This window comes from Aspergillus niger (assembly GCF_000002855.4).
Source record: "Aspergillus niger supercontig An18".
Lineage (NCBI taxonomy): Eukaryota > Fungi > Ascomycota > Eurotiomycetes > Eurotiales > Aspergillaceae > Aspergillus > Aspergillus niger.
Window position 1 is genome coordinate 654,259 of NT_166533.1, and position 26,335 is coordinate 680,593.

General features: G+C 51.4%; 10 protein-coding genes across 10 annotated transcripts; 2 read left to right on the top strand and 8 right to left on the bottom strand.

Moving 5' to 3' along the window:
* Positions 1 to 163: 163 nt before the first annotated feature.
* On the bottom strand, positions 164 to 1,233 carry An18g02970 (uncharacterized protein; the record flags this gene model as incomplete). Its single annotated transcript, XM_001398720.3, has 2 exons — positions 164 to 885; positions 951 to 1,233. The coding sequence occupies 2 exons, from the start codon at positions 1,231 to 1,233 to the stop codon at positions 164 to 166; spliced, it is 1,005 nt and encodes a 334-aa protein (XP_001398757.1).
* A 767-nt stretch (positions 1,234 to 2,000) lies between these two features.
* On the top strand, positions 2,001 to 4,925 carry An18g02980 (uncharacterized protein; the record flags this gene model as incomplete). Its single annotated transcript, XM_059745695.1, has 3 exons — positions 2,001 to 2,472; positions 2,555 to 4,787; positions 4,841 to 4,925. The coding sequence occupies 3 exons, from the start codon at positions 2,001 to 2,003 to the stop codon at positions 4,923 to 4,925; spliced, it is 2,790 nt and encodes a 929-aa protein (XP_059605644.1).
* A 348-nt stretch (positions 4,926 to 5,273) lies between these two features.
* An18g02990 (mitochondrial 54S ribosomal protein uL23m) lies at positions 5,274 to 6,071 on the bottom strand (the record flags this gene model as incomplete). The annotated part of the gene is made up of 3 exons (XM_001398722.3): positions 5,274 to 5,484; positions 5,594 to 5,884; positions 5,983 to 6,071. 3 exons carry the CDS (start codon positions 6,069 to 6,071, stop codon positions 5,274 to 5,276), a joined length of 591 nt encoding a protein of 196 aa, XP_001398759.1.
* Positions 6,072 to 6,384: 313 nt separating this feature from the next.
* On the bottom strand, positions 6,385 to 7,729 carry An18g03000 (uncharacterized protein; the record flags this gene model as incomplete). The annotated part of the gene is made up of 3 exons (XM_001398723.1): positions 6,385 to 7,385; positions 7,457 to 7,601; positions 7,667 to 7,729. 3 exons carry the CDS (start codon positions 7,727 to 7,729, stop codon positions 6,385 to 6,387), a joined length of 1,209 nt encoding a protein of 402 aa, XP_001398760.1.
* A 692-nt stretch (positions 7,730 to 8,421) lies between these two features.
* On the bottom strand, positions 8,422 to 11,419 carry An18g03010 (uncharacterized protein; the record flags this gene model as incomplete). Its single annotated transcript, XM_001398724.3, has 5 exons — positions 8,422 to 8,454; positions 8,508 to 10,817; positions 10,874 to 11,038; positions 11,105 to 11,169; positions 11,272 to 11,419. The coding sequence occupies 5 exons, from the start codon at positions 11,417 to 11,419 to the stop codon at positions 8,422 to 8,424; spliced, it is 2,721 nt and encodes a 906-aa protein (XP_001398761.1).
* Positions 11,420 to 11,824: 405 nt separating this feature from the next.
* An18g03020 (uncharacterized protein) lies at positions 11,825 to 13,834 on the bottom strand (the record flags this gene model as incomplete). The annotated part of the gene is made up of 3 exons (XM_059745697.1): positions 11,825 to 12,981; positions 13,037 to 13,288; positions 13,354 to 13,834. 3 exons carry the CDS (start codon positions 13,832 to 13,834, stop codon positions 11,825 to 11,827), a joined length of 1,890 nt encoding a protein of 629 aa, XP_059605645.1.
* A 658-nt stretch (positions 13,835 to 14,492) lies between these two features.
* Positions 14,493 to 17,112, top strand: An18g03030 (uncharacterized protein; the record flags this gene model as incomplete). The annotated part of the gene is made up of 6 exons (XM_059745698.1): positions 14,493 to 14,561; positions 14,613 to 14,792; positions 14,848 to 15,114; positions 15,170 to 16,801; positions 16,914 to 16,942; positions 16,986 to 17,112. 6 exons carry the CDS (start codon positions 14,493 to 14,495, stop codon positions 17,110 to 17,112), a joined length of 2,304 nt encoding a protein of 767 aa, XP_059605646.1.
* Positions 17,113 to 17,570: 458 nt separating this feature from the next.
* Positions 17,571 to 19,881, bottom strand: An18g03040 (uncharacterized protein; the record flags this gene model as incomplete). The annotated part of the gene is made up of 5 exons (XM_059745699.1): positions 17,571 to 17,697; positions 17,761 to 17,817; positions 17,871 to 17,991; positions 18,051 to 19,079; positions 19,131 to 19,881. The coding sequence occupies 5 exons, from the start codon at positions 19,879 to 19,881 to the stop codon at positions 17,571 to 17,573; spliced, it is 2,085 nt and encodes a 694-aa protein (XP_059605647.1).
* Positions 19,882 to 20,859: 978 nt separating this feature from the next.
* An18g03050 (hypothetical protein) lies at positions 20,860 to 21,806 on the bottom strand (the record flags this gene model as incomplete). The annotated part of the gene is made up of 5 exons (XM_059745700.1): positions 20,860 to 21,007; positions 21,096 to 21,240; positions 21,367 to 21,480; positions 21,576 to 21,617; positions 21,773 to 21,806. 5 exons carry the CDS (start codon positions 21,804 to 21,806, stop codon positions 20,860 to 20,862), a joined length of 483 nt encoding a protein of 160 aa, XP_059605648.1.
* Positions 21,807 to 22,783: 977 nt separating this feature from the next.
* On the bottom strand, positions 22,784 to 26,270 carry An18g03060 (uncharacterized protein; the record flags this gene model as incomplete). The annotated part of the gene is made up of 6 exons (XM_059745701.1): positions 22,784 to 23,242; positions 23,297 to 23,587; positions 23,644 to 25,325; positions 25,391 to 25,755; positions 25,839 to 26,056; positions 26,166 to 26,270. 6 exons carry the CDS (start codon positions 26,268 to 26,270, stop codon positions 22,784 to 22,786), a joined length of 3,120 nt encoding a protein of 1,039 aa, XP_059605649.1.
* Between the last annotated feature and the right edge of the window lie 65 nt (positions 26,271 to 26,335).

Sequence of the window (26,335 nt, forward strand, 5' to 3'; positions counted from 1 at the left end):
GATAGCCTGTTCAGCAGTGTAAATGACAATTAGTTTCAGCAGACACGTAACACCTTTCTTTTTTCATATGGGGTATCCATCTAAATATGTCCATTGTATCATCATATCTCCCGTGAAGGAGAAGACCAGCATCTCCAGCACATAGTCTTTACAGCCTCTATACCTAAGCAGTCTGCTTGTTGCGCTGGATTTCGTCCAGGATCTTGCCCGCGCCCTTCTCAACCAATGCCTTAGCCACCGTAACACCGAACTCTTCCGCAGCCTGAGGCGAATCAACAGCCCCATCAACCTCAACCTCAGCGCTCTCCTTGCCATCCACACTAACCACAATGGACCGCATCGTCAAAGCACCATTAACCCATTCGGACTCAACACCCAACGGCGCACTGCATCCACCTTCAAGGGTACGCAGGAGGCTCCGCTCTGCCAAGCAAGCAAAAGTGGTCTCCTTGTGGCCGATGTTCTGTAGCATATCCAGCACCTGCTGGTCATCCTTCCGGATCTCAATGCCGAGAGCACCCTGACCGACAGCATAGAGCATTCCTCCGTTCTTCGAATCCAGATAGCTGGTGATACGATCGCCCAGATCCAATCTCAGCAAACCAGCAGCAGCCAGGATGAGGCACGTGAAAGGGCCATCCTCTGCATCTAGCTTCGACAACCGAGTGCCAATGTTACCGCGCACATCCATAACTTTGAGGTGGGGGTAGCGACGGGCGAGTTGGGCGGTCCGACGGATGGATGAAGTGCCGACGACGGAGCCTTCTGGCAGCTCGGCCAGACTTGTGTATGAAAGGCCCTTCTTCATGACCAGGACGTCTCTTGTGTCTTCGCGCTTCATCATAGGGCCGAGGGTGCAGGAGGAGGGGAGAAGAGTCGGCACATCTGTAATGATAGAGATAAGTTAATTTTGTCACTTTGAGCGAGATAAAGAACGAGTGGAAACGCACCCTTGAGAGAGTGTACAATGAAGTCAACCTGGCCAGCGATCAGAAGGTCCTCCAGTTCCTGGGTCCACAGGTTCTTGGTCGTAAAGTCACGGAGCGCAATGGTCGTGTTCTGGTCGCCTGCGGTCTCTCGGGAGTGAATCTTGAATTCATAGTCCGGCCATGTTTGCTTGAGCGCCGCTTGAACCAGGTCTGTTTGAAGCAGAGCAAGCTTGGACTTGCGCGTGCCAATGGTGAAGGTCTTGCGCGATGAGGGGTTGGTGGCGTGGGGCGGGGCAGAAGACATTGTGACGATGGTTGGTGTATGCAGGGAGCGATTGGATTGATCAGTAGATAGTGGAGTTGAGATGTATATTGCCTTAGTTCAGACGAAGGATATCGCGAGCGTTAAAGTACTAAGCAGAAAAGTGGGCAGCACGACTCTAAAGCACTGAGGGGAAATGTTTCACGGACAATCTTGACATTTGACGCTGGGTATTTTACTCGGTATTTTGCGTTTGTCATACGACTCGGCCCAGCCCCGGCGGTAATTATACACCCGGGTAATGTTACCGGATGAGGAGACACCGCCTTTCCTGGGGGTCTCGTGCTTCTGGGGCGTGGGTGCCCCAACACGCTGCTTAGCACCGGTCAATTTACTTTTCCTCGGAGTTTCAGTAGAGAAAATACGGAGTAGACTGATCACAATGTCTTCAGGGATTCACAGCCTGCCATGGCATGTTCTGGAAGAGCGGAAGCTGTGCTGCAGAACTCCGGTTTCCGCAGACGGGGGATTGACGTTGCCCCGTGCGAACCTCGGCATCGGCGAGAAGGGCGCTTATCGGATTGGATCTCCTCCCCAGAGTCACGCCTTCATCTATCGACGGGGTTCTGGAACAGTGGAACCTCACCTCTACTAGTTGCCTTATAACCCGACCGCCACGACAGCCCCGTGCGCTGTCTACCTGATCTACCATCGTTCTTCAGACGACACCAACCTTTCATATCACCTCTCATCACCTTTCATCCTGTTATCGCCACTGAGTGTGTGCCTTTGTGTCCTGGCATACCGAGATGGGTTCCAACAGCGGCAGAACAACCAAGCTCCCCTTGGTCCCGCTGCCCAAAGGATCGGTCCTACTTCCTGGCATTACGCTACGTATTCCTGTCTCGAATCGCCCGGATCTCGCCAACTTACTTTCGACAATCGTTGATCGATCAGCCGTGGCGAAGCGCGATGGAACGGCTATCACTTTCGGATGCGTTCCCCTCAGTTCACCGTATCTTAGCAAGGACGGTCAACGACTCATCGACGATGGAAGCTTGGATGAGGACCGGAGAGAGGAGTTTGATATGATTGATGCTGGACAATCCAGAAAGGAGGATTTGTTTCGACATGGTACCATTGGTAAAGTGATCGGTATCCAGCGCCGGGCCTATTCGGAGCCGGCTCTTGTGGTCCAGGGTGTCCAGCGGTTCACCATCAGGCGCGTCCTGAAGGAGAGGCCGTTTTTCGAGGCTGAAGCTGTTGTTCATGATGAGAAAGGTCGGTTTTCTTTCATTGCCCTGCCCTGTTGTTGCTACTTCTTATTTGGACGATTGCCTAATCTGGTTATTTCTAGAAACAGTCTCCGGCGATGCTGAAACAGTGGAGTTATTTCAACAGCTGCGACAACTTTCTCGCGAGCTCCTGACCTTGCTGCGACTGTCTTCGTTGCTGCCATCTCCGGGAAGCCGCCTGTCCCCACTCATTGCCCGGAAATTCGAGCTGTTCATAACCAAGTCCGATGTCTCCCATGCAAGTAGACTAGCCGATTTCATGGCGGACGTTGCTGACTCCGGCTTTGAAGAGAAGCTTCGCATATTAGCGTCGCTTGACGTCAAAATAAGGCTAGAGAGAGTTGTGGAGATCCTAACTAGGCAATTACAGAGCATTAAGAGCAATGTGAAGGTCACAACAATCACCACCAACAGCTTTCCTAGCTCTGGGTTTGATATCAATCAGATCGATCCCCGTGACCGCGAGATTCTGGCAAGGAAGGCGATGGCTGGTCTCAGCGGACTGACGCCACCCGGGTTGTCAGCCGGTCGAAACAATGACAACGATGACAAGGAATCAAACGAAGTCGATGAGCTGCAGCAGAGACTGCAAGAGGCCCAGCTTAGCCCTGAGGCTAGAAAGGTTGCCGACAAGGAGCTGCGACGTCTTCGTAAAATGAACCCGGCAAATGCTGAGTACGGTGTCTGCCGGACCTACCTCGAGAATATTGCGGATATCCCATGGACTAAGATGACCGAGGACCAGCTTGGACCGGAGACATTGAAGAGAGCCAGAAAACAGCTAGACGATGATCACTACGGTTTGGAGAAGATCAAGAAGAGACTTCTTGAGTACTTGGCCGTGCTCCGACTCAAGCAGTCTACCAACAGAGATGTCGAGCGCCAGATTGAGTCCTTGTCGAAAGAGCTCGAGGCATCCGATGGAGGCGATCTTGAGAAGGAGGTACCTGTTCTGTCCGAGACAGATCGAGTCGCTGTTGAGACAAAGCTGCACATGCTGAAGACTCGCCGCATGGGAGACAAGTCACCCATCCTCCTGCTTGTTGGTCCACCAGGCGTTGGTAAGACCAGCTTGGCACGATCAGTGGCCTCATCGCTCGGTCGCAAGTTTCACAGAATCTCTTTGGGGGGCGTTAGAGACGAGGCTGAAATCCGAGGCCATCGGCGAACCTATGTTGCTGCGATGCCGGGACTAATCGTCAGTGGTCTCAAGAAGGTTGGCGTTGCTAATCCAGTGTTCTTGCTTGACGAGATTGACAAGGTCGGAGGCGCCAATTTCCAAGGGGACCCATCCGCAGCCATGCTTGAGGTGCTGGATCCTGAGCAGAACCATACATTCTCGGATCACTACATCAACATCCCTATTGATCTGAGCAAGGTGCTTTTCATTGCCACTGCCAATTCTTTGGACACTATCCCGGCACCCCTGCTTGACCGGATGGAAACTATCTCTCTGTCTGGCTACACCACGGTTGAGAAGCGACACATTGCCAAGAGACACCTCATTCCCAAGCAAATCAGGGCGAACGGGCTTTCCGATGGTCAGGTCGTTCTGTCTGACGAAGTAATTGACAAAATTATCACGTCTTACACCAGGGAGTCGGGTGTTCGTAACCTAGAGCGTGAGCTTGGCTCGGTCTGTCGGTTCAAGGCTGTCCAGTTTGCGGATGCGGGCGATGCAGGCCGACTTGATGCGTACAACCCCGTGGTGAGCATGGACGAGTTGGAAGAAATATTAGGTATCGAGCGCTTTGAGGAAGAAATTGCCGAAAAGCATGGCCGTCCCGGTGTTGTCACTGGACTTGTCGCGTATTCCACTGGAGGTCAAGGCAGCATTCTGTTCATCGAAGTTGCAGACATGCCAGGCAACGGCAGGGTCCAGCTCACCGGAAAGCTGGGAGACGTGCTGAAGGAGAGTGTAGAGGTAGCCTTGACGTGGGTCAAAGCCCATGCGTTCGAGCTTGGGCTGACCGCGGACCCCACCGAGGATATCATGAAGAACCGCAGCCTGCACGTTCACTGCCCGTCCGGAGCCATCCCGAAGGATGGTCCCTCGGCAGGTCTAGCACACACGATGGGTCTGATCTCGCTATTCACCGGCAAAGCGGTGCCTCCCAGTGTTGCAATGACCGGAGAAGTGTCGCTCCGCGGCAAGGTGATGCCTGTTGGTGGCATCAAGGAGAAGCTGATCGGTGCGCTGCGCGCCGGCGTCAAGACTGTTCTCTTGCCCCATCACAACCGCAAGGATGTCAAGGACGTGCCGCAGGAAGTCAGTGAAGGACTCGAGATCGTATATGTAACGTGAGTACTTTAAAATTCCGTTCTTGCTGTTGCATATTGCTAACACTTGACAGGCATATCTGGGAAGCTATCCGACAGGTGTGGCCCGATGCCCACTGGCCTGGTCAGCACACCCACTTCATCGAGAGCCGGCTGTAAGGGCTCTTAATTCATTCACTATATAATCCCAACACGACAGAATGGCCCGTGTAGATAGTACTTCTGCTTTGTTGTTTGTTCTCTTATTGTCCTTCAAAGCGCAGCGACCACTTTCCTTTACAAGCGTTAACATATCCTCTATTCCACACATATTTATGTCAGTTACAACCGAATACTATATTTATTTCACCCTGCTCATCCCAGACACAATGATAGTATTGAACACAAAGTAGGTAATATAATATAATACACGACGACAGCATCAATCACAAACTGTCTAAACCCAGCCAACAAATGATATACCAAACAAACAATTTCTAAACCAGCATATCAACGAGAAAGAGAAAATCACGACTTAACCAACGGCCTCTCATAATGCCCCAACCCCAAAGCCTTCCAAGTCGGCCTCCACGGCTTAGCACCCTCCAACAACTTCTTCGCATCCTCCTTATAGACCTCCCTCTCCTTCTCATCCGCCTTCATCCCCGCATCCGGCTTCTGCTTATCCTGGATCTCCTCCTGGTATTTCTGAGCCTTGAAGAACTGGTCCTTCTCCCATCTGCACACAAACACCCATATAGTCAGCATTGTTTCCACAACCCACCAATCCTTCAACAACAATGACAACAACAACAATATCAAACAGATACATAGAGAGGGTAACATACGGAGCCATATCCGTCGGCGCCTCGGGCCAAACAAATGCCTCCTTCATCTCGACCGTCATCTTCTTCTTAGACTGCGGGCGACGGATCTTTCCATATCCATAGCGACCCAGGGACTTCAACCTCGTCAGTTTCTGCTGTTCGACGAATGAGCGCACGCTGACGACGCCCACGCCGTACAGACGCTGCAGGTAATCGCGCATATCCAGTTTGTTGAAGTTGAGCGGCACGTAGAAGGTGGCGTAGCGGGGGGGAAGGAAGGGCGTGCGGATTAGGGCGATTGTGAAGTCGGGACTATATCAGTTATTTCAGATTGTCAGTCATCTGGTACTTGTTATTGGTAGGGGAATGAATAGAAAAAGGTTTGGTATGGAAAGTATAGGATGGCGTACAGGAAGATCTGCTTCCGTTGGGAGAGAGGCGCCGCGGGGCCGACCCAGTCGGCGGGCTTTTTGGGGAACTTGGAGAATCGTCGGACCATTTTGGGTTAATTGAATGTGTCCGATTAAGGTGTGGAAAGTGGTGACGGGGAGGGAGGGTTGTGATATTCGGAGGGAAGATTGATTTGATATGCCCGGCGGAAAGTTCGTCGGGAGCAAACGTGAAATTGCGCGGTTGGCCGCGTCGGGTGCCGTAGTGAGGTTTGGGTGTGGTTTTTGGTCGGATATTTTGAAAAAGGTCCTGAAGATAATTTAATTAAATGGGATTTGAGATTTTGGACAATCTAATATTTGGCTGAATGAGAAATATTTTATATTCGTCATGGTCATTACTATCATTTACTGGTGTGCTGCCTACTGCCCGTCTGATACTTGCAGGTTCCCAAGTCGCCGGGCACTCTCGTCCACCTCCTGCGATTGTTCGCGATCATCCTCCTCCCCTTCAGAGCCGGAGCCTTCTTCCTCTTCCTCTTCCTCCTCTTCGTCACTTTCCTTGTCTTCGTCGTTGTCGCCATTGGCGCCAACCTCCTTCATATAATTCTCCAGCTCGCGCGCCATCTTCCTCGAGAATCCTGACGCCTCAACTTCCACATCTAACCGCTTCCCGGGGTTCTGGATGAGCTGCTTCCTCGCATCCTTGAAGAAAGGGCCGGGAGAATCACTGGTGAAGTGAAACTTGCGCTGGAAGTAGCGCTTGATACAGTTGACATCACGGTCAAAGTACATCTCCGCATTGGGGTGGTCGATCGACACCATCTGCGGGAAATCAATCATGACTGGCACCAGCCGGATATTCTCGTCATCCTCGTCACCCTCACGGCCCTTCCCCTTGGCATCCGGGTCCTCCTCTTCCTTGATAAGAATGTTGAACTCGTTGAAGTCACCGTGAATCAGACCAAACCGCGCCAGCTGCACGATCATATCCATCAGCTCCGAATACAGTGATGCGGGGTTGGCGACCTTGGAGATCTGTCGTAGCGGAAACGCATCGATCAAGCTCATGACGATTGTGTGGCGGTTCTGGGCAATAGGCTCGGGGACTGAAAAGCCATTCTCTCGGAGGGCTTTCATAAATGCATATTCCTTCATCGCGGCAAGGCGCGACATGTACATCCACGAGCCTGTGCTACGGTGTCGGAGGTAGTCGCGGTTTGTCTTGACGGTGCGGAAAGAGATACGACCGAGACGGTGGATCTTCAGAATGCGCTGTGTTCCCTCGTGGCTGGCGACGACGATAATGTCGGATTCCTTGCCAACGCCAATCTGGTTGCCGACAGAGTAAATGCACTTTTGCTTCTGGTGGGCGTTGAGGGCGAGGTAGTCGAGACCTCCGTAGGTGAGACGATATCCATCATCTAACAAGCACATGTCAGTAAATGATTCGCCTATACTCAATTCCGTATAGCAGTAAAGGCGACAACCGTACATTTCGCATTCTTGACCTTAGCGATCAGGTTGGTCTTGGCGAGGTTGGAGATAGACCGGTGCACTCCGCTACCACCGCGGAGGCCAGCAATCTGCGCGATCAAAGGCGTGGGTACGACCTCATGATTTCTGCTTCCGGTTTCAACCTGCGACACAATTCTGTTAGCTGTCAGACAACACGCTGCGACCAGAGGGCGGGGGAGGGGCATACCGCGGAGAGCACGCGGAAGTCCTCAGACGTGAGGTAGCGGATCGCTTTCGGATCGAGCTTCATGATGTAGTGTATTCGATGCCGTAATCAGCTCACAAAATAAGCTACGGACTGCGTATAGCGTGGAGCGTGAGTCTGCGCTGTCGATGAAGGCGTCGACCACTGCATTGATGCGCGGAAAAGTCAAGATGCCGCTGCCCTATGCCCTAGTTTCCTATTTTGGATGCCTCCAAGGTCCTACAGAGAATATAGTCCAGGATAGCTAGATGTTCAACGAATATACCGAACCTAGAATAAGAAAAGTGTAACAAATCCCCATATTAGTGATGGATAGTAGAACCGATGATCTGCCTGATGCATGAATTCTGAAGTCGCTCATCGCTTTTTGATTCGCGTGTACTAGTACTGCAGGAGTCTAGCGCTACAGAACATAGTATTATATATATCTACGGACAGTGTCAAGGAACAACGCTTGAATCACTCTATGATATAGTGTAATAGTACTACTAGTTATCATTAACCTTATCGGCGAAAGAACCTATTTCAATTGAGGTTTCTCAGACATATATAAGCCTAGAAATCATACTAGCAATGATCACCCGTGCCACATCCACCAGTTCTAATTGATAGATCGAACATAATGACAATCGGTGCCTGCTATTTTCCAATTCGTGCTGATTACATGAAATCACAGTACCTGAGCAATATGCCCCTTGCTCAGCTCACCCACAAAGTCGTGTCACGTCGAAGGACCCTTAGACCGAGTCGGAACTTTCCCAGTTGGGGTTCTGTCATAGCATTAGCATTATGCTTCATCATATTAGTAGTACGGAAGATTTACCTTGCGCAAGATGACCAGACCCTCCAGGGTGCTGCTAAGAGGAATGTACTGCTCGTCTTCGAGCTCTGCACGTTCGCCATAGGCCAGCAGCACCGGCGTGCTCTGTGTTTGCCAGCCGGTGATGGTCTTGGGGCGACCCGCCTGGCCAACAACGTCCACAGCCTGACCGACCCGGACATTGACGGTGAGAGGCTGCAGGTCTTCGTCGAGCGTGACAAGGAAGCGTGGGTACATGGCGGTGATGAGGAAGTAGAGGAGGTAGTGGTGTTCGGCGAGGACGAATTGCTTGGCATCGATCATGGACACCAGGACGGTGAGCAGGCCTGCGGCTGATACGCGCGAGAGGACCTGGCGGTCTGTGTGGAAGGGGTTCAGGGTCATTGTACCCTTGCCCATGTGCAAGAGACCTTGGGCAATGCGGACCATGAACAAAGTGTTCTGGTCGCGGTGGTAATAACTGGCCAGCTGCCTAAGCAGCTGTGCCAGACGGGCGTTCTTAGTACCAGCACCGCAAAGACCCATGGCAAAAATGGCGTTGATTGCGACATCGTTGTCGGTATCGTGACTGTACCGGGACAGGGTGTCATAAACCTTCATCTGAGGGTTGCTGGGTGTGATCAACCCCATAGCAAGGGGAACAGCCTTGCGGATGTTGCTGGCGCCGTAGTGCATTAGGTGGCCGAACTGCCGCAAGATCATATCCTGTCCGACCTCCTCACCCATAGCAATAAGTGACAGACCCAGAACAGCATACGACTGGACAAGCTCATCACCCTTGTTTTCCTCGGTCTCATCAATGATATCATTGCAGATGTGAAGGAGCTCCTGCAGTTTCAGGACGGTGCCAGTACCCGCCCAGGCGCAGACCGAAGCGAGGACTGAAGTCGGCTTGGCCATAGGGTGATCGACCGCCTTCAGGATGTCAAGGATGACGTCGACCTCCTCCTGACGACCGAAGTACAGGAGCGCCAGACCCAGGGCCATGAAGCGAGTCCACTTATCCTTGAGGTGCTTCTGCCGCTCTTCGTCCATCAGTGTGGTGGCAATGGCCTCACTGACCTGGTGGTTAGAAGATCCCACAAAGATAAGACCCAGGGATACAGCTGCCATGGCAGACAGCTGCATGTCCAAGGACCCATCCTCAACAATGGGGAGTAGGACCTCAAGCAACTCCTCCTTGTTTGATCCGGCATAAGCCAGACCAAGACCCATGATAGAAGCAACTCTCATGGGCACACTCTTGGCCTCGAGATTGTCGGGGTCACTGAGAAGAGCCAGAGCAGGGTCGGAGTCTATGCGCACTCCAGAGTTGAGGATACCGATAGAAAGCAATGCACCAGCCTTGATCTGATCCTCCGAGGCATAGGTATACCTGTCGATCTTATCCAGACCAATCTCGACATCCCTGTGCAGAAGCATACCCATCGAAGCCGTTGTCGACAGCATGCCGTCATCCTTTGTCTTCCAGACCCAGGGGCCCTTGTCACCCTCCACAAGCATCATCTTATCGTTGCCATACCCAGCGTTGGCGAATGCGTTGACGAAGGCACTGGCAAGATTGTGCCTGGCGGAGTCGACATTCGTAAGGCCAGCACCGCGGCTGCTCTCGAGGTGCGTCTTGTAGATGTCTTCCGGCATCTGGGGATCAAGGATGTTGAGCTCCTTTCCAAGAGACTTGAAGTGCTTGGGGATGGAGGTGTTGTTCAAGCAGTCCATGAAGGACTGGTCTTCCTCTTCCTCAGGCAGGTCAAGCCATATTTGTTGCCTGGAAACAAGGAACGCCATCTGCTTCTTGAGGGACCTGTCCGAAGTGGCATTGAGATCGTTCTTAATGAGGTCAATGTCGTTCAGACGGATAGCAAGAACAATGGCCTTGGTGAGCTCCTTGTAGCGGACATAGATCTCATGGGCGGTGCGAAGGAATTGCTGGTCTTCGGGGTATGTGAGGAGATTGACCATGCTGACCATGTACAAGCAGACCCTTGCGTATGTGTTTTCGTCCAAAAAGCGCGGGATCTCCTCGATGATCTCAAGCTCACTGAGAAGGTCGACGGCATCGGCTTCGGCGTTGTGGCTCAGGAAGTACGGAACAAGAGACAGCGACAGATCAATCAAGTCCTGTACATCCTTTTCAGCATTCAGCCTGTTTTGGTACTCTTGACCGATTTCCAGCGCCAGGTGTCTGATGTATTCGTGGCCCCAAGAACCGAGGTCTTCGGACTTGGTGAGAAGGCGGTACTTTAGGGTCTCGAGCTTCTCCTCATCTCCGTAGGTCATGCCAAGAACTGAGAGCATATCGGCCAGCGAGTCCTAGAGAGACATGCATGGTTAGGTTGATAGAAGGGTCTGCATGACGGGCAACGAACCTTAACCGGGCCAACTGCCCACTTGTCATAGAGCTCTGTGAGCTCATCATAATGCGGTCTTAGAAATTTCAAAGGCTTGGGAACGGCAGTCATAGAAGATGTCGAGGTCTTGATGAAGTTCTTAATTGCGTCCAAGGCAGGGGCGTACAACGAGGTATCGGGCTCCTAGATGGCAGGTTGAGAGTTAACGTCATCGCTCGGGACCCCAACAGAACAGCTTCATCCCCGTACCTTTAACCTCTCCACGAGCATTTCCAGCTCATTCTTCAGCTGCTGATCCTCTTCACTGAGCTCTTCTGTATAAACCAGCATGTTAGCGCCTCGGTCAGAGCACAGCATTAGCTGATGTCAGGTGCGGCATCGGGAGGTCCTCGGCCTGACTCGACATGTCCACCTACCCTCTTTCGACTCGTCATCCTTCTGCTTGCCATCGGCTTGTGGCTTCTCATCAGCCGCTGTCTTCTTTCCTCCAGACAACTCCTTGATATCGTCAACCTTGCCCTTGCCCTTGTCGGCGGGAGCTGACCGCTCGCCGTCTTGCGCCATCTCTGACGGTTATATGGCGAGTAGTCGGGATGTGTTCGGGGACGCGGGTAGACGGGATATTTGGAAAACGCGAGTGATGAGGGTGAGAGTGGGAGCTTTGACGCGATAAGCCTCCTCACTCTAAGCGATGAAGTTGGGATTGGGTTATAAGCTTGTTGATGGGAAGCAGAGAGAGCTCGCTCTTCGTCGCCGCTCGGGCGTTGCGCTCCTGTGGAGCTCCCACCGCTTATGTAAGACAGCGCCCGCCAAGAGATTAACTACTGCAATTTCAGCCTTAAGGCATCTATTGGAATGTTCTACCAGAGTAGTGATAACGGCATAACTTGATTTTTGAACAAAGTTACATAGGGTATGAGCCGCAGCTTCTTATAGCCCCAGATCATGCCTCCTTACATGCAGAAAAATTCATCCGCTCAAACAAAATAAGCCCCCTGAACCCGTTTGGCTGCTGAGGCTTTCATCGGAACATCCCCCATACCGAGTACGGAACCATTCCCTGTACTCATCGAGGCCCCGGCTATAAGCATAGCCAGAAAGCTTTTCACCGGTGTAGGATAGTAGTGGCAAGTAATCAATGCTAGGCAGCTTGAAGGAAAATCGTTCAAGAAGCGGCATTACTGTTGAGGCTCGACTCAGTGGCTTCTCAACGACACCGAGCCCCTGCGCAGGACCTGGTGTAAGCGGCTTTGAGGGATCTGTTATCGCTTCTGGTGACGGTTCGGTGACCTGAGGCTGATCATCCTCGACGAACTCTTCGGGGACGTGGTATAGTTCGTTGTGCACCGTAGCAAGGGTAAAACTCCCCTTGGCAGGAAACGTCGGGTAAAGCATGTAATACCCTCTGCCTCGGATAAATTCAAGGAGGTACTCCATCACGGCGGGGTATTTCTTCGATATGAGCTTCTCCTGCGGTGATTGCTGCCCCATAATTTCCTGGACAATGAACCGATTCGATAAGAACTCGTGAAATTCGGCCCACTTATCGCCGAAATATAGAGCTGCATTACTGTTGGGGGCCTGCCAAAGAAATAGAGGCAATGATTCCCCATCGCCCGGGCTGGAGACATGGTTGCTGTCAGCTTCTGGTGGTTCGAATGGTTCGCCGTCAGTCACATGAGAAGAGGGAAGCTCAAGCGAGATGCCAATAAGCTTGGTAGACAGCTGTTTGGTGCGGGAATGCTTGTATTTTAGCATGGTATACATCAAGTAATGATAAAATGATGGGGCTAGCTCCGTCTGTGGAGAGAGCACAAGCACATGGGACACAGCTGGGTCCCTAGGATAGAAGGCCTCAACAGTCTTCAAGGAGGCTTCGGCGGAGTTCATGTCATGTGGCTGGATTCGACGGCGGAGAGTGACCTTTCCAGAAGAGTGAGGAGGCCATTTTATAGACTTAATGTAGCGAAGGAGCTCTGGGTCTACTTGAGGGGGCAATTCAATGGTCAAGCTAGGTGTCCCGCCGAGATAGTCCGCATTTTGCAACGTCCGGATTAACCTGACCAGGGAACCCGAGGACTCAGAAGGAGCATGGACGAGAAATTCAATTTGGACGTTATTCCAGGCTGTGAAGACATTAGCACAGAGCTAGACATTAACCGACAAAATTTCGAAGGTTACCTTGAAGGGCGCCACTGTCCAGGGTAGACATCCACATGAGATCCCTTGCTGCGCTAGGGAGAGAGACATGAGGTACACCTGATTCATCTGCCCAGCCTTGAACGCCGCGCCAGAAGAAGTGCTCTTCCATCGGCTCGCCCTGTGTCAGGATCACTTGCGGAAGGAGGTAGGAGCGAACATAAGTGAGACCCGCCACTACCGCTCTCTCCATACGGGCATCTGTTGACCATTGTGCATAGTCTGGCCTAGCATCTGCAGAACAAATAAATGAGTACCTTGAGGAAGATGATGGTGGATTGACACCTAGCAAAACGTACCATGCCAGTTGACTGGGCAATTCGCATCATCTATACCATTGACCCGCTGAATACCTTCGATTGACACGTCGTCCCTTCCCAGCAGCACCATGTGTACTTCGTTGAGCCTTCTCCCTGCCATTTGACAGGCAAGAGGAAGAAGATCCGACACACTTTCCAAGCTTGCAGCAGCAAAGACAACGGCGTGACTGGTTGGCTTCTGATAGCGCGAGACTTGTCCTTGAAACCGATGTAGTGACTTAGCCAAATAGTAGAAATTGATTTTTCCATTGTAATAGAGCTCATCACTAGGTCTTGCGTCGGCTTCGCTTCGCTCGGGAGGGCCTTGCGGAGGAGCGCCAGATGACGGAGGTTGAAGCTCCTGCTGCTGCTGCGATTGCTGTTGTTGCAGGTGCTCTTGCTGTAACCGAAATGCGGCCTGTCGCGCATGAGCAAATGCAGGGTTGAACCGCTCCGGAGCAGGAGCAAGATCAGTTGGCATATTTTTGAAGAACAGATATAGCAAATATAGAGCCACAATGCCTAACACGAATCGTCGCGGCCGAGGTGGCTTCCATTGTTTTGAGCGCCATGGTTGGGTATGGGTTGTCCGGAGTCGATGGTCATCGTCCTTCTTCCCAAGCTCCTCATCTGCCAAGAATGGCCGTCTGGAGGGCCACATCATTCAAACATAAGAATGGCTGCTCCGTTGGAGCTGAAGCGAGAGATGCAAGCATTGAAGATTGGGGTGGAAGAACAAGGAATGGGATGGGTATGGAATCTTGAGGGGCCACGCGGTGGAGGTTCGACGGTTGCGGGATGAACGCTGCTACTAATCAGTCATGGGCTCTCCGCAGCTTATCTCCGATCCTTCAGCCAGTCTTTCTCCACCGCCTCCAGTCAACATCCATTGCTTCTAGAAGCCTGCCAGGTTAATACATCTAGCTGAGGTCAAGCTATAGCTGAAATCTCATGAGCTAACAAACTTCTCGTCATTTTCGGTGTCACGTGCTTCCAGCGGGTGAATATTAGCTCTATATCAAACTCGTGGCTCAGAACAATTCCTATAGTTGTGCAGAATCTGGAACGGCAACATTTTTGCTGATTCGGTTTGTTTGCTATAAAACCAAACCATGGATCAACAGATGGATTTGGACAATATGGAGCCTCGAGGCACGAAGAGGTCTGCAGAGGACAGTGAGGAGCCACAGAGGCCGAAGAGGATTAGAGTCAGTTCCCACTTCTTGTCGTATTTTCGCTTAGGTATTGACACTACATAGGCCTTAGATCCCGATGTTGTAAACAAAATTGCTGCAGGGGAGATTATCGTGGCTCCTATGCATGCGCTGAAAGAGCTAATCGAGAACGCTGTCGATGCTGGATCGACATCGATCGAGATTTTGGTGAAAGACGGTGGATTGAAGCTCCTGCAGATTACTGACAATGGTCATGGCATCGACGTGAGTAGAGCGAGCAAGATCGTTCAGCAATAAAGTGGCTGATTGTGAGATACAGAGAGATGACCTGCCCATTCTGTGCGAGAGATTCACAACATCCAAGCTAAAGCAGTTCGAAGACCTTTCATCCATAGGCACGTACGGTTTCCGAGGTGAAGCTTTGGCAAGCATTAGCCATATTGCCCATCTGACTGTGACCACAAAAACTGCTGGTTCCAGCTGCGCATGGAGAGCACACTATAGCGATGGGAAGCTTGTTCCCCCTAAACCTGGACAGAGTGCTGCGCCCAAAGCAACCGCGGGACGCGGCGGCACGCAAATAACAGTGAGTGAGATGTCAGTTTTATCTTTGAGGCTACAACAGCTCATTTGGCTCCCAGGTAGAGGACCTGTTCTACAATGTACCGACAAGACGTCGGGCTTTTCGATCAGCAAGTGAAGAATATGCCAAAATCCTCGATGTAGTTGGTCGATACTCCGTCCATTGCTCAGGCGTGGCCTTCTCCTGCCGCAAGCATGGTGATTCAGGCGTCAGTGTCTCCACTCCAGCAGCTGCAAATACAATAGACCGAATTCGTCAAATTCATGGCAGTGCAGTCGCCAACGAACTTGTCAAATTCAATGTTGAAGATGAAAAGCTGGGGTTTCGCTCATCTGGCTTTGCCACGAACGCAAACTACCATGTCAAAAGAACTACTATACTTCTTTTCATCAACCACCGCTCGGTCGAATCCACAGCCATCAAGCGAGCAGTTGAGCAAACATACTCCAGCTTCCTCCCCAAAGGAGGCCATCCATTTGTCTACATTGACCTCGAAATTGAACCACAACGTGTCGACGTCAACGTACATCCCACAAAACGCGAAGTGAATTTCCTCAACGAAGACGAAATCATTGAATGCATCTGCAACGAGATCCGCTCCAAGCTGGCCCAAGTAGACTCAAGCCGGACCTTCCTAACCCAAACCCTCCTCCCAGGTGTAACAACAATGGAGCCCGCAAACCGCGACCCTGAAGGCACAGACACCGTACCCAAAACACCATCCACGACCAAAAAGCCATATGAACACAACCTCGTCCGCACCGACTCCAAAGTCCGCAAAATCACCTCCATGCTCACCCCCGCCACACCACACACGCCCACAGCCTCCCAAGCAGACACGACCGTCCTCGACGAAGGCCTCCAATACGAAACCACCTCCCGCGAACCCCACCGCATCAGCTTCACATCCGTGAAGAACCTCCGTGCCTCCGTACGCAACGCAATGCACAACACCCTAACTGAAACCATCGCCTCCCACACCTACGTCGGCCTCGTCGACGAACGTCGTCGGATCGCGGCCATCCAATCCGGCGTAAAACTCTACCTAATCGACTACGGCATGTTCTGCACCGAATTCTTCTACCAGATCGGCCTTACAGACTTTGCCAACTTCGGAGTCATCAAGCTGTCCCCACCACCCAAACTCATCGACCTCCTCCGAATCGCCGCAGACACCGAACGCAACCAATCCTCCCAAGAATCAACAACAACAGAAGAAGCCAACGAAATCTTCACCAACGCCCCCGACCTCGTTGCTGAAACCCTCATCGACCGCCGCGAAATGCTAAACGAGTACTTCTCCCTTGACATCTCGCCTGAGGGGGACCTTCTCTCCATCCCCCTCCTCCTGAAAGGCTACCTCCCCAGCCTGGGAAAACTGCCCCGATTCCTCCTCAGACTAGGTCCCTATGTCGATTGGGCAAACGAGGAGGAATGCTTCCGCACGTTTCTGCGAGAGCTTGCGGCTTTTTATACCCCTGAACAGTTGCCACCGCCTCCGAAACTGCAGAATGGTAATGAAGCAGAAGGGGAAGGAGAAGGGGAAGATGAGTTTATTACGCAGAGACGGGCGCAGATGGCGCGGATGCTGGAACATGTGGTTTTCCCGGCTCTGAGGGCGCGGATGGTTGCTACGACGCGGCTGCTCCGGGGGGTGGTGGAGGTGGCGGATTTGAAGGGGTTGTATAGGGTATTTGAGCGGTGTTGAATTAGCTGAACAAGCCGATATTATGTGATTCATGGGTTGTGAAAGAGTGTATCTCGAATTCAGGAGTAATGAGTACGTGACTACATATGTCTAGCTTGTTGAAGAAATGTATCATATAATACGGTAACTGCTGGATAGTTCTGAGACTACTAGTAACTTTGCTCAGTTATTCAGTTATACAGATACAGTCTTTAGTAGTTAACCAGGACAAAGATACATTAGTTATACAGTCTACTACTCGTACTGTAATAGGTCCCAGCCAGGTTGAAGTTCACGCATTGTTCGGGCATTAGACTTCGAAAATGGCATTTAACAGAGACGACGCGTGTCCGAGCAGCGTAAGTATACCAGGATCAAACCCAACATCAATGGCAGTAAGCAGATCAAACCGTTAACGATAGACATGCCGATTCCTAAGCCAAGCCACGATAACGCCGCCCTGGAAAAAGCCCACACATACACACAACACTTAGCATATATTTGGATGCGTAAAAAAACATCGCAGTGCCATTAGATTATGTCCCCTCAAACGCCCAAAATCAACAAATGGTGAAGAAGAAAGTAGATCGTTTAGCTGTTGTTCGTGCCCTCATGTCAAACATATCGGTCATCATCATATCCGTTGTCTTTCATTTTGTCGCAGGAGACACTGTTTGTCTCCCTATAAAGGATACCCGGCGGAATGTGGCGAGTGGGGCACAGCTCCCAAAGGTCACACTTCTGCAAGCTTCCTGCATGATTGAAGTCGCTTTCACTGTCTAGAATAGGGTTTGTTCATCAATGCGATCTCACGAGCCACGGTAGCCCACTCTAATTCCCGTCTTGCAGGCTTGTTTCGCTTCTGTAATTGTAACTCCTCCCATTTAAGAAGCTCGTAGCTAAATAAGCGTTAGCTAATAAGGTCCACGAAGATGCTTAGCAGGTGTAGAGCTGGAACTTACACAAATCGTAGATGAGGCTGAATGATTACGTTAAGCCTTCGTGCTCGGACAAAACAGCTGGGGCAAAACATTAGCGGAAGTCGCATGCGATATTGATCGATTGGACCTACTATGCTCTGGGGAACGAGAGGCCTAATGACGCCATCACCTCGGCAATACAGATTGTCGCTGAACGTGAGACGCCCACGCGACAATGCACTAAGGTGGCCATCCCGTCGTGCTTTCCTTGTCCTAAACGACCAATCTTGGTAAGCATTCATTGTATGGGTGCCAACAACATATCAACTTACGGATGAAGTCCAGACAGCGATCGAATTCCTTTGTCAACTCATCGATCCCATTGTCCTGAACATCAGTGATGTGTAGGATATTCTTCTCGTCCACCTTAGCAGAAGTGCTGCTCCACGAAACGGTTTCGCCTATGCTGAGGATGCGCTTGATCCCTAATGCGGAAAGCATCTCTGGGTTGTTGGCATGGGACAAGTTACCCAGGTACATGTACGGCAGAATCCGACTTGGAAGAGAACCATCGCAATATCTGAACCAAGCGGGATCAGGAAGGCTTCTGATCTTGTGTGATCGAGTTGCAGGGCTTTCCTGCAATAGCCGTCTTTGTACGCCGCTCATGAAGGTTATATCAGACGGGTAGGCAAAGAAATTCCGCTTCTTCTCACAATGCAGTCTGAGCCAAGCATTCGGAGCCGAAATGCCCTCTGCAAACATTAAGTAAGCAATTGCTAGCAGTGAGCTTTCAGTGTAGCCGTCTGGACAATGGATGAGGATTCTGCGCGCTGTCTTGGTGAGGGGGATCATTGGAATATCGCCGTCTGCATCAGCCTTTTGGTCTGGCTCATCCGGGTTGGCCAAGTAATAGATCCAGCGGACCGTGTTCACCAGATCATCGATCTCTCTGGTTTCACCTGAAGGCAAAAGGATCGAACCGGACGAGGGAAACTCCAGCTTCTGCGGGCCTTCTTCGAGTTGCTTATTGAGATTTGCCAAAAACCGCGGGCCAGGAATGCTTGCGAGCTCGCTAGCCTCGATCAATAGATCGAAGTTCTCGGTAGGTGCAGGCCCGCAAGACCCAGGCCGTAATAGGTAGTCGGGTGTAGGGCCAAGCCAGACATTTGTTGAAATTTCGGAGGCTTTGGACATCTCACACATCTCCAACCGTTCCCACTGGACTAGTGACATGTTAGACTGGAACCAGAGAACATCGGTATATCGCTTACAGAAATCCACGACCTGGCCCGTAAGCTGGCCACTGGAACTGATAGCCACCAGGTGCGACGCTTTCTTCTCAACCTCGGAAAAGGCACCTAGAGATTGATTAGCTCGCGTAACCCGCAATCGGAACCCATGTTACTCACAATCTAGAACAAAGGTATTATAAGCGGGAGAGTTACGGTCCGGATCGTTCTTTATCCTCCAACTATGCTGTGCCGTTGCCATTCGCCTTGCAATATCCAGAATCTGTTGCTGGGTTGCACTGTTCTCACCATAGACGATAATGTCAGATAAGGGTGCCAACTTTGCGGTCTGTATCTGGAAGTTGCGCACTGAGAAGCCTTCCCGAGGGTCAATCGCCAGGAACTCCACTCCCGACGGGGCCAAAACTTCCTCTGGAGATACCGCACCCTTGATCCTGCAGGAGGACAGATCACCACCGACTTTGACAATGGTGATACCCCGCCAACACTTTGGAGTTCGACGGAGAGAACGTTTTCCCTTCGTAAAGAATCCCACTTGCAAGTGATTATCTGGATGAAGACCGTGCAGCCATGGAAATACCAAGTTAGGATGTGGCAGCGGCTGGGCGGCCAAATGCTCCAAAGAAGCGGACAGGGTTCTGAGGTCGATTGTATACACCGTAGGTGAATGAGTCAGTCGACGGGATTTATCGGGTGGATATAAGAGCGACGAGGTCTGATCATTAGAACTGTCTTTAACAGGTGGAGAAGGTGCATGAGCATTGATTGGAGATGGACCCGTGGGGCAAACAGGTATATGCTTGTTGGGGATGGGAGACGAAGTCCTGTTCAGACTCAATGCGGGAGTCAAGCCCGTCGGGGGAGGGGTCGAGTGTCGCAGCGTCTGCTGCTGCACCACAACTGTGGCCATAATTTAAGAAGAATCCTTCTATACTTCGTGTACCCCTGCGATAAATATCACCTGCGATGGACTCTATCCAATATCCTGACAGTGCAAACGAGGCCAATCAACAGCGCATTCCTTAATTTTTGGGAGACCGTGCAGGATGTCACGCGCGTATGCAGTCACCAAGGAGCAACTCGGTTCTGTATTTAGATAAAATTAGCACCTGTATCTCAGACTAGAGGCTCAACAACGCGTATTGTTTTCTGCATAGGAAGGGGGGCGATGGGAGTGGGGTTCCGATGACATACTCCCCACAAACACCTAACTCTAGAGCATCTAAACCAGGCGAAAGTATGTCTGGGAACCAAGAATCATGAAGGAGATGCGATGTGTGAATTCGCAAGTGATGAAGAACAGACAATAGGTGATAGATACACGGCAGCGTAGATCATTAAATGGGGTAGAAGCCAATTAATTGGGAATGGAATGGGGAAGAGAAGGTTACCCACAGCAGATAGCAAGCTAAGATACGCCCAACCCCACAATGATAAAGGGAACCAGAAACACGAGAACCCCAAGGCGATCCAGAAATGAGTTGGATGTGGGGGGAAAGAGTGGGAAGAGTGGAAAGTGTAAATGACGATGAAGTCAGCGAAAGATAAGGGTAGGAGATAAGGTGAAGCTAAGTAATAACCCAACAGAAGTGAATCATGAGGGGGAAGGGAGGAATGAAGGTGATCTTCGGGTGGAGGGGGAAGACGGCTTCTTGAAGGTAGAAGACGTGGAAAGGGAAGACTAGAAATTGAGGAGAAGAAGAGAAGGAGGAGAGGGGAGAAGAGGAGGCCGAGAGGAGGGGAGAGGGAAGGTTGTACTACAATAAGACTACTAAGTACTTAACTAGCCAGGGAGAGGAATCCCAATAATGCAGGTCAAGTCAATCCATCCAGTATGGGGGTGGGGAGGGGGGAAGAAGGAAAGGAAACGCGCGGTGGGCCTCCGTCACTAGTGGCCACTTAGTCCCGCCGTAGCGCCGCTCCTCTTCCATTTCCCTCCAAGAAGGAAATTCAAATCATCATTCCATTTACTGCAGTATCCCGGTGCATCGATCTTCCAATCTATCCCAATTGATTGTGGATGGTCCTTGCTGCCACTTCACTTCTACAGAAATCAGATTTTTGTCTCATCTGCTTCTCATGCAGCCCCTCCCGATCATCTACTGTGTGGTAGATAGCAGGAACCTTGGCCCGACCTTTGTCGTCACCATCCGCCATACCTTGATTTCGGGCAGAAGGTCCCCACATCCGGCCTGTCCAAGATGTGTTAGGATAAGATAGATAATACAGCTTGCCCGTTTGTGGCCAATGATTCCACCCTCCCCTTCTCCTGCTCAACCACCCCCCCGCTCAGGCAAATCTCACTGATTACAGCCCTGAATATGCTGTGCGCTGCTACACAATAGGCTGGGCTGCTTCGATACTCTCGGGTCGTCTCAGGATTAAACCCCCACACCCCCCGGGAGTCTTGACGCCAACACCTCTAGTGTAACGCCCAATAGGGCCTTGAAGCAGTGGCCTTCCGGCTTAGGACCGCAGATACGGCGACACAAGGCAAGGTGCGGTACCGCTGCTCTGCCGAATGAGAGGTCGTTGGTGGACAGCAGTGGCAGGTCCGTCAAACTCAGTCTGGGTGGTCAGGCTTTATGATTGGCATCCACGCACGTCCCGTACCCTTCTCGCCATCGATCTCTTTGACAACGGTCGCTGACAGGGACCCGTGGTTCTTGTCAAGTCATGCGTCTGCCCACCCCCGTCTCCAATTAATCACCCAACCACAGCCGGGGTTGCGGACTCATCTGAACGACATGACATCTACATTACAAACCCATCAATTGCTGTTGCACCTAGTGCAGATGTACCCCTGGGTATATGCGTGACCATCCTGGTATGCATGTCTTTCTTTTGACTTTTCCCCAAAATTTAATGCTGTTTGCCTTTTCTGCCCCTTTGCTGTAGTAGACAGACTTTGTTGCTTCTTTGGACTTCTTTGCGTACTACTGTACTTCCTGTTTGCTCATGTACATGATTCTGTCTCGTGGGGGACCTGCATGTAGTATGCGTTGTAATAATGTAGCGCACTCACCCTGGTTCTACGAAGTGCAGCTCACTGCCATGCAGAGCCATCTACATGCCTGAGATTAGGCACGCGACACTGAGAGAGGGTCTGTGGACAAGCATCGTCCCATAAGCCGTAAAATTAAAGTATCTTGAGGCCGATCCAACGTTGACCGGATACAGTAAGGCTTTCCATGCTATCGCCTGAATCTACTGGGTAGGTAAACAGCAACAATCATCCCTATCACAGTATCACCAGTTTCTTCTGATCTTCCATTGATATGGCTTCTACGGTATTACTTACTGCAGATCGGGCATCGGTCAGCCACAGCTAAGTTCTCCCGACCGTGTTGCGCTGGCTGTAACCAACCCGAACCAAGTGTCAAACCAGTGAGTGCACGGGCGTGTCCATCTCGTCCCCACTTCGGCTTTTCCCTGGAAGCCAAGCTTAAACCGGGTATCTCTCCGCAGAACTCAGCCCCTCCTCCCACCCAAAATCGCTCCTTCTGCCTACTCCACCACCCACCCGTTCACTCGGTGTTACTTGACTCTCCTACCACGTGCCTCTCGCCTTGCTGAAAAGCGGCCCGATCTTTCACACATGCAACCTGCCTGCATCGTGAGGCAGTCAGTTGTTGAGGGGGTCAAACAGAATGTGCAGTTCTGAATACAGGGCCAGGCTCTGAGAGTCAGACAAGTCGTGCCACCTTGCTCTCAAAAAAGATATCGTGGCGAGTTTGATAGACTGCCAACTGGCGATTGATACCAGCCGGCCAACCCAACGTTTTCGGGTCAAGGCTGGACATTCCAATAATCTATGCTTCGGCCTTGTCTCTGAGCTCCTTTGCAAGTCTCAGCAAGTAGAAACGAGCCATGTCAGGTGGGAGGCCATCAAAAGACTTCGCCATCTTCTGAAGATCGATCCTCGCTTTCTCATAGGCTTGCAAATCACGGTTCCCGTAGACATCCCGGCCAGCTGCATATCCTTTCGATAAATTGCGAAAGAAAACATTCACGGCCACACTGACCTGGCCAGTCGGAGATGCAGTGTGTAACCACAACGGGGGAATGAACAGGATGTCGCCACGACGCATAACCGCTTCATGTGGCGTTGTGTACGGCACCGAAGCAATTGAACCGTCTACTGAATTCTGGAATATGTTAAGGGTGGAGCTTGATGCCCCAGCAGGGACCTGAAGGTATTGCACATCACTAGGGGGAAAGAGAATGAGTCTCTTCTCGCCACGGATCTGACACAAAACATTTGCCATGACCTGGAAATAGTCAGTGCCTCACTTCTGCATGTATTTGTTCACATGCACACTCACATCGTAGTGCAGCCACAGGGTGACTGGTCCAGAGATTCTGAGTGGAGAACTGTGTTCGTTCTCGACAACCATAGCAAAAGACTCGGGGAGTCGGAAATCATCCCTGAGATTGGGGAAATCTACGGCTAACTTGGCAGGTTGTTTGGTGGGCTCTTCAGTGGAGATACTTCTAAGATATTGACGGCCACCCGCATGCACCTCGTCCAGGAAGGAGCCGAACTCCTTGGTTGTGTAGGAGAAATTCTTCGCTTGGAAACTCATATGGTCGGACTGAGCGTCATGTACAACAACCTATCGAGAGGCTCTTAGCCAGTTTCTTCACGGCAAGCAGGGTCGGTGGCTTCTACCTTGCGGTCCCTGCCAACAGCATCCGCGAGATACTCCTTTGTCCAATGCTCCGTGCACGGACCAAGGTCGGATCCTTCGATGATTACTGGTTTCCCTTCCACTAGTATCTGTTGGAATTGCGCGGCGGTTTCAACCTTAACACGGGGAATCGGTGTGACGCCCTTGGTGCTCTGTTGGTCGACATTGGATGGCTCGACCGATGGCTCCTCAGCTTTCAACGGTTCCGCAACCTCAGAGACTCGACCCCACTCGTTCTCAAGAGCTGTGTCAGTGTTCTTTAGAAGCCAGGTGCCTTCAGTCCAAAAGGTTCCAAAAGAGAAACAAACTGCACCACCGCCCAGCAGCAGAACCTGGTTCGGATCGATAGCATAAGCAGCATGGCCGACCAGTAAAGGTCTTGGCCCACCAAAGTCCAGACCAAGCCCTACTGCAGACAATATATTACCAGACTGCGACGCACAATCGCTAGTAAGGCACTCGACAAGTGCTTTCGTATTCAGAAGCATGATTTCCTTCTCATAGGGCACGATTTGTCGAGGGATTATACCGCCAATAAGAAGCAACCCCCGAGAGGAGCAGCTGAGAGTGGCGCCGAAGCGGCTGAGATATTCAAAGGTGGGTGAAGCTTTCTGTAGCCTCTCTGTGCCATCGTGCAATTCCAGATAGTACGATCCATTGCTGCGCTGGTGCAACTTCCACGTCCAGAAATCTTCCACGATAGTGCCATCCGCTCCAATTCCTCCGAAAAGGATTCCCGACGTATTGTCTGTGCTTGCCAGGCAGGCCCCGAACCTAGCACTGGGGCTTCCATTGACCGTTTCGACCGTTTGCCACCCGTCTTCTTTGCTCCATAGCAACCAGGTATCCAGGGTCGTGCCATTGCTCGTTTTTCCTCCATAGACCAAGACATAGTCTGAGCTCAAAGTGACTCTGATCACACTATGTCTGAACCGCTCGACTGGGAGGTTATTTGTCGGACGCCACTGGGTTCCCTGTCTTAGCCAGCAATCCTTGAGACCAGCAGCTGGTGAAGCCCGGCCACCGACAAGTAAACAATCGCCCCCAGATAGCTGTGTTACGGTATGACACATCCTAGCTGGGACATCGCGGGAAGGGACAGGCAGGGTAGGACCGGTGACGTCGTTTGTGTTCGCGTACAGATCCGTCGTTGCTAGTCGCGTCTGCCGTCCGAGCCCGGCATGGTAACCGAAAGAGTTTGTGCCATCTGGAATAAGCGCTCCGAACCTGCGTTGGCCACCCCCCGCCGGGTACTTTGCATGAAGCGCATACTGGTTGGACACATCGACTTCCTGTTCGGCCTGCATAGTCTTTGCTGCGCTGCGATCCCAACCCCCTTGTGATGTAGAGGCGACGAGAAGGAAGTAATGGGAAGCAAAAAGTGCGAATTCTTCCCATTCATCGAACGGCTCCACAGCATCCAAGGAGGATCGCAGCGAACTGCTCACAAATTCGTCATCCGACCAGAGATCCCACAAACTTCTGGCGCTTGCCTGCTGCCACCCGGCGTTCCTGAATCGCTGTTCTTGCTCGTTGAGTGAAGGGTATTCATGGATCGAATACAGCGGTGCTCCGAGCTTCTTAAAGTGTTTCATCATGGTCGAGGCGAACGGATGATCGGGCCCGTCGGGGAAGAACTGCTCAAGAATGCAGAACTTGGCCTCTATGAGATTTGACGTTAGTATGCATGCGATCAGCCAGGGAAGCCACATAGTATGGTTACCGTACCATTATTCAACTTTGACGCCCACTCGACAACCGCGTTGGCGGACTTAACATCCATATAGGTCAAGGAAACCTCAGCTAGGAAGAGGACTGAGCACTCCGCAGGCAGAACCTCGGTTCTCAGCACGTCGTCCAGCTTTTTGAGATTTTTGAGATCGCATCCAATGCCTAGGTATTGTGCACTGCGTATTTGCACGGCGCTTTCGTCGGACAAGAACTCTATATCCTTGAGAACCTGTGTGATCTCAGCGGTCCTTTTGATGGCGGTCTTCTTATTGATCATGAGCTTCTCATAATCGATGTCGACGAATTGCGTATCTCTACACAGGGATGGATCTTCACTGAGGAGAATGAACGGTAGGGGATCACTACGACAATCCGTCTTAGCATACGGTCCAGGTACCAATAGTCTCTGCAACCAAACGGTTGCTTCCGGTTTGCTACGACTCACAATCCACACCCCAAGTTGAGGACAAACTTGGGTTTTCCCGTAGGCTCTCTCATAAACTGTCGCACCGACTCTGCCATCGCATGCATACGAAGCCAATATCCGCGGTTGATCAACGGCGACCGCCGCTGGGGCTTTTTGACGAAATACCGAAAGAAATGGGGCTTGGGATAGTAGAGCATTTCGACGCTGCGTTTAGATACGATACTACTATTATTGGTCTAGGATTGTTAGATGTAGCACAGGAAAGTGAAAGAAATGTAGGCGCTGGAGTGGTCTGTGTCTGCGCCAGGCGCATAGTGGGACTCCGCCATAGTAATCGCAACTTACCCCCATAACCAGATCGGCCTCCTTCTCAGCTTTAGTGCTGGTTCCAGCCATGGCCGGCTTTTTCGCCGCTGCCTTGACAGCACCGGCTTCCTTGTTCGCCGTCATGGTGAAATTGGCGTTGTGCGGGGTTAATCGTAGGAAAGGGAAGAAATAAAGTGGAAATTTGCGAA